This window comes from Galeopterus variegatus, unplaced genomic scaffold (genome assembly GCF_000696425.1).
Source record: "Galeopterus variegatus unplaced genomic scaffold, G_variegatus-3.0.2 Scaffold24817, whole genome shotgun sequence".
Lineage (NCBI taxonomy): Eukaryota > Metazoa > Chordata > Mammalia > Dermoptera > Cynocephalidae > Galeopterus > Galeopterus variegatus.
The window spans coordinates 1-5,598 of NW_007750928.1; the positions used below are offsets into that span (position 1 = coordinate 1).

The following is a 5,598-nucleotide window of genomic DNA, read 5'->3' on the forward strand; positions in this document are numbered from 1 at the left end:
GCGCGGTGCAGGCGACACCAAGCCAAGGGTTGCGATCCCCTTACCAGTCACGAAAAAGACAACAAAAAAACAAAAAAAAAAAAAAAAGAAAAGAATATATTCACTATGGAATTCAGTATTGATGTTCTCTGAGAGAATGCAATTAATACATCAATTTCTTTGGGGAAAAAACAAAACGAAGCTGTCCCAGGACATTCTCAGTAAAGGTATACTCAATCAAGTTGTGTAGTACTAACAGCTAGAAAAATAATATCTATAAAGGAAAGCACAATAAAAGTAGCAGACCTTAGGGTACATAAAATCAAATCACAATATATCATGAGGTCATCGTGATTCTGATGGCTAAATGCCCCCAGCTCTCCATATCCCTGTGAAGATTAGCTTATTCAAAGGAACAAATTGGAACTGTTTTAAAAAATAAAGAGGTTTTATATAACTGAGATACAATTCTGAGATTCCACATATCTAGTCTCTTTCTGCCTGGCTTCTCCACATCCTGCATTCACGGCTCGTATTGACTAATGCACAGATAAGCCAGTTTTCAATAGAAACATGCACATTAGATTAACTAGATGCTAAAGGATTAGAACTTTTTAGGAAATTTTATATTTTAATATGTTGTACCAGAAAAGAGAAAAAAACCCTACATTATCATCTGTCTTCTCAAAATGAACACCAACATTTTTATTGGGGGAAAAAAACCCTCAAGAAACTCAAACTCCCAAATCAACCCAACTGAGATTTCAAACGAGGCATGTATGAAGTGAAACTCCATTTACTACATTTAACTCAGTGTTGGCAGATGCCCTCTAAATGTGAGTAGGAATAACATGGAGACATATAACACAGGCATGTTTGAAACCTTTTATTAAACAGGCAATTCACTGTGCAATGGTTAAGGACACGGATGCCTACTTGAAAAGTTTAAAAATTATTTTTGGAAACAGCCATTATATTCCTTCCTCCTCAGAGTGGCTACCTTCAGGAAAACAGATTGTTCTATAGCTGCTCTTGGAAACGGCACCCCTGGTTTACCATAAACGCCATGCCTGGTGGTAAACATAAAAGACGGGATCCACAGGCAAGACAGCGGGGCAGACGTGGCTGGTCTCCGGTGGGAGTGCAGACACCTGTCCTCCTGAATCGGCTTCTCCGGTCTTGCAGGAGAACTATGTTTGCGTTCTCAGTTCACTTCCCTTTTCTTCCTTGTCTGAGGCCTCTCTATCAAAGGAATTCACACCTCTGGGCACAGGAACTCATTGTTGGACTTTTAAAATGTTGCTCTTGTCTTTGGGCCCCTCTGGCCCAGGATTATGGCTGTGTGTTTGTCCTCTTTGTTTTGTTGGTTCCTGCCTCTTCCCCGAGCTTGTCCTAACCTGATGATAAAATCAATCTTAAGTTTCACAGTTTGTTTGCCATGATTTACTGGCAGTTTTAAACCAAGTGGCCCGTCAAGGTAGTGGACATTCTTTACCAGCACACAGCCGACCTATTTTATAATTTGGGGCATATCACTCCAAGCTTGAGATTTCTTTCTGGCAAGTTCCATCCAGGATGGCTGATCCACGCTGGCATAGCTGGCTCTCTTCAGCTGGTGCAATTCCTTCTCCATCATCACTACAGACTGAGCTGCTGGAAAGGAGACAGAACAAACAGAAACATGAGAAATGAGTTTGGATTTTCACTTAAGCCTCTTGCATTTCTTTAAACACACGTCAGGGTCTTACCTGTGTTCTCAACCATAAAATTCCTTAGTATGTAAACATGCAAAGAACATGTAATTTTCTTTTCTAGGCATAGAACATGTAATTTATGTGATGACCAGGCTAAGAGTGGGCTCAAACAGTTCTGGCAATGCAGTGAGGCGAGAGAAACTTTCAGAATAAAACTGCAGGAAATGGACAGCAGTTGCACAGCACTGGGAATACCCTTCCCACTACTGGACTGTACACCTAACAGTGGTTAAGACGGTAAATTTTATGTTCTGTGTCTTTTTACCACAATTAAAAATAAATAAAAATTTAAAAATACTGGTACATGCTACGACAGAGATGAATCTCAAAAACACTCTGCTCAGTGAAAGAAGCCAGACGCAAAAGGGACACATATTTTATGATTCCATTTGTAAGAAATGTCCAAAAAAGGCAAATCTACAGAGACAGAAAGTAGATTAGTGGTTGCCTAGAGCTAGGGGTGGGAATCAGGAATGACTGTAAATGGGCATGTTTCTTTTCAATGTGAGTGAAATGTTCTAAAATGAGATTATCATGATGGTTATACAACTCCGTAAATACATACTCACTGAATTGCACACTTTAAAATGGGTGAGTTTTTTTTATCGCAATAAAAGTTGTCTAAAAATCTCAATGTGGCAAGTCATTTGGAAAAACAAAACAAAACAAAATTGTAGGAGCAATCCAGGAAAAGGATTTCAAAGCATTTGGTAACATTTGCAGATTTCATACCCAAGTTCTGATGGGACAATGAGATGCCTCTTTGCAGCCCCTCCTTGAGGGCGACCTTTGCCCCCTGCCTCCGTTCCACAGCGGGTTTAGCAGGGGTTATCAGGAAAGACTTGCTGCGGACAAAGTCAGCTTGCTTCATGGGCTCCTATAGGGACACAAGAAGGACACACGCTGTCTGGTCACTGGTGATTCAGACAGGGAACAAACACAACCCAAGTGGATGAGCCACAAGGCTTCTCTCCCAAGATGCATGGTGCTGTTGGCACTTTCTTGGGAGAGCTCTGGTGTGTCAGCTCACTGATGTGGGCTGTCAGAATGCCGGAGCTCAGACCAGTGCTTGGCCTTACCCTGGGCCCACACCCACATCATAGCTGCTGCCTGTCCCCACACCTGGCCTCAGCCCCAGATGTGGACTTTCCATCTGAAAGTCAAAGTGAGTTGTATTTGGAAATAGTTTTTTGATTTTTATGATACCTGTTATGATCACAGATACCCCAAAGTGGTTAATATTTCTTTTATAAATTCCCTAAGCCCGTAGGAGGGCCTTCAAGTATGGGTACAATTGAGGTTTTGGTTACAATGAAGGGAGGCAGGTACTACCGCATGCTCAGGCTCACTCACTTCCCCACCCGGGTGGAACACGCTTCTGGATTTATCGTGGTGGCTACTGGGAAAATACAAAAGCTGGGAGCATGGTTCTTTGGGCGGGCGAAAGCTGTTTTAAGTTCAGAGTGCAAAAGGGAACCCGAGGTTCCAGCCCTGCACTCCCAGGTGAGGAGTAAGGAGGCAGCAAGAGCAGGGCTCATTCATCCTCACACAACGAGCCGAGATGGAGCTGTTGATATCGTCGCCCTGTTTAACCGAGGAGTTATTTTAACTTCCTTCCATTTACCCAGATGCTGAGCTGCGTTGCCTAGGAGGCGGGGAGCAGAGGGCTGTCCCCACTGCCTCAGTGATTCACGCACTGCTCTGCGTTCCTAACAGCCCAGCACACACTAAGGGCAGGGAGACGGCTCCACCATGGAGGTTATAATTTGGCAAATCACTGATTTTGCTTCACTGACCCTAGGCCACACATCAACAATCATCACAGATGACAGTCTGTGTGATGCCCAGGCAGGACGTGTGGGCATCACGGGGGTCCCAGCCCCAGCCCCTCATTCACCCACGGAAACACTGGCTCTTAGTACCTGGGCTCTCTCAGGCGCCTGAGCTTGCTTTCCCATTTCAGACTTCGGGGTCCGCGCTCCAGGCTTGTCTTCCTGGCTGGGTGGCTGGTCTGGGGCCCCTTGCCGCTGCTGCCGAGTGACGGTGATCCAGGGTGGCGCAGGCTGCCCGTCAGCTCCAGGCTCTGTTGCTGCAGAAGGCAGCCCCTTTTCTGTGGGTGAAGGCACAAGGTTATGCAAAACAGTCCTACTCCTGCTTCACTCACACTTTCTGCTTCTCCCACACAGAAAACACTGAACTACTTTGACTCAGGGTGGCAGGGGTGGGGGTAGGGGTCTGGCAGCCTCTCTGGTGAGACTATGACTTTTCTTTAGGAGACTTATTTTCTTTCAGAAGATGCATCAAAGAGATTATGCTCCCCTAGTCTGAGCCACAAAAAATTAAATGCAACTGTTCCTATAAGGTCAATGTGCATTTTAAAGCCAACTTCCTCCTAGGAAATCCTTTCTGGAAGGACACAGAAATAAGTGCATAAATAGATTTCTTTAACAGAATCATTTTGGACCAGTACAGACCACCTGATTCCTGGTTTGCTTGGATGTGTAGACACACTATTGTTCTCTTATCTTTTAAAAACTGTAAATATAACCTGCTCTTTGTGGAGAGAGTGACACAAAAACTAGCCATAATTGTGCTCCTTAATGTCCTAGAGAGAAGAGAAACAGTGCCTTTAAAACCGTATGTTTTGCTGAGTTTTCTTCCACATGAATAGTGCTTATCTTCGAGTGGTAAGACTGTGGGTCATTTCCCCTCTTACTTTTTAACTTTTCTGTATTTTCATGTTTTCTACAATGAGAATTTATGACCTTCATCAACAGAAAAAGGGAGCTTAGGGCTGGCTGTTTAGCTCAGTTGATTAGAGCCCGGTGTTGTCACACCAAGGTTGAGGGTTGGGATCCCTGTATGGGCCAACTGCCCAGAAAAAAAAAAAAAGGAAGGGTACTTGTTTTTTCTAAGGAAACCTATGGATTAAAGAAGTGGCTTTTTACAGGCACACGGTGAGTTGTAAGTATAGAAGCCGAAGGTTCCCCACGGGCCTGCCCCTGAACATTTGCCTGCGCCACACAAAACCAGACAAAAGGTGACCTCCCCGCACCCGGCCCCTCTTCTCGTCTCCCTGGCACACAGTGCGCCCAGGTCAGCCAGGTGCCGACAGGGCTGTCCCAGCCTCACGCCGGGCGTCCAGGATGAGCTGCCACTTTCGTCCTCTGCGGCCTGACGCACCCCCTGCCTTGCTCCAGGGTGTAGGATGTTACTTGCATGGCTCTTGTCTCTGCTTCCAGTTTGAGCTGGAGTTCTTTTCTCTCAGTTTCCTGGTCACCGAGGCGGGGCGAGGGCCAGGAGCCGCTGCTCTGCAGGCTGCAGCCTCCCGCTGGGGTGGAGGGGGCCCCGACCTCGTGCACACGGACCTGCCTGGCTCGGGCAGCTGGGCCCGGCTCCCACTCTTCTCCCGGCTGCTCCCTCAGGCCTCCACCTTACTGGTCTCCTGGGAACCTGGTTCCTTCTCTTTGACTCATTCCTTGTCCCCTTCCTGCCTCTTCAGTCTTGCCCTGGCCACTGACTTCTTCCCTGCTGCTGGGCAAATGCTTGGGTGTCCCACAGCTTGAAGAAAAGTAAGTCCCCACGAGCCTCACCATCCCCCGAAACCCCATTCTCACTTCTCTATCCTCAACTCAAATGGCCGCTGCCTGTGCCCTGTCAGCTTGTTCCTGACCCAGCCACGGGATGAACGCTGCTCCCAACCACACCAGACACCTCAAGGTCTGGCCAGCCTTGATCAGCTTCACCCCTGCAGCTCTGACGTGGCCACCATCTTCTCCTGGAGGCCTGTCCTCTGGGGGCGTCCCCACATCCTTGCCTGACTTCTGCACCTAAACCTGGGGTTCCACCGTGTTGCTGACCCACA

General features: G+C 46.8%; 1 protein-coding gene across 2 annotated transcripts; it reads right to left on the reverse strand.

Moving 5' to 3' along the window:
* Nucleotides 1-850: 850 nt before the first annotated feature.
* On the reverse strand, nucleotides 851-4,086 carry LOC103583612 (uncharacterized protein KIAA1211-like). 2 transcript variants are annotated; one of them, XM_008564879.1, is made up of 3 exons: nucleotides 3,656-4,086; nucleotides 2,466-2,610; nucleotides 851-1,629 (listed from the first exon to the last, which is right to left on the reverse strand). In XM_008564879.1, exons 1-3 carry the CDS (start codon nucleotides 3,689-3,691, stop codon nucleotides 1,490-1,492), a joined length of 321 nt encoding a protein of 106 aa, XP_008563101.1. In that variant the 5' UTR covers nucleotides 3,692-4,086; the 3' UTR covers nucleotides 851-1,489. The 2 variants fall into 2 exon arrangements, with proteins under 2 accessions (XP_008563101.1, XP_008563100.1); XM_008564878.1 differs by having other exon boundaries at nucleotides 851-1,632; nucleotides 3,656-4,078.
* Between the last annotated feature and the right edge of the window lie 1,512 nt (nucleotides 4,087-5,598).

Coding starts and splice junctions, on each gene's coding strand:
- LOC103583612 (XM_008564878.1), bottom strand. CDS start 3,691: ATGGGAAAGCAAGCTCAGGCGCCTGAGAGAGCCCAG. Junction 2,611..3,655: donor AGGCGCCTGAGAGAGCCCAG/GTACTAAGAGCC, acceptor GTGTCCCTATAG/GAGCCCATGAAGCAAGCTGA. Junction 1,633..2,465: donor ATTGTCCCATCAGAACTTGG/GTATGAAATCTG, acceptor TCTCCTTTCCAG/CAGCTCAGTCTGTAGTGATG.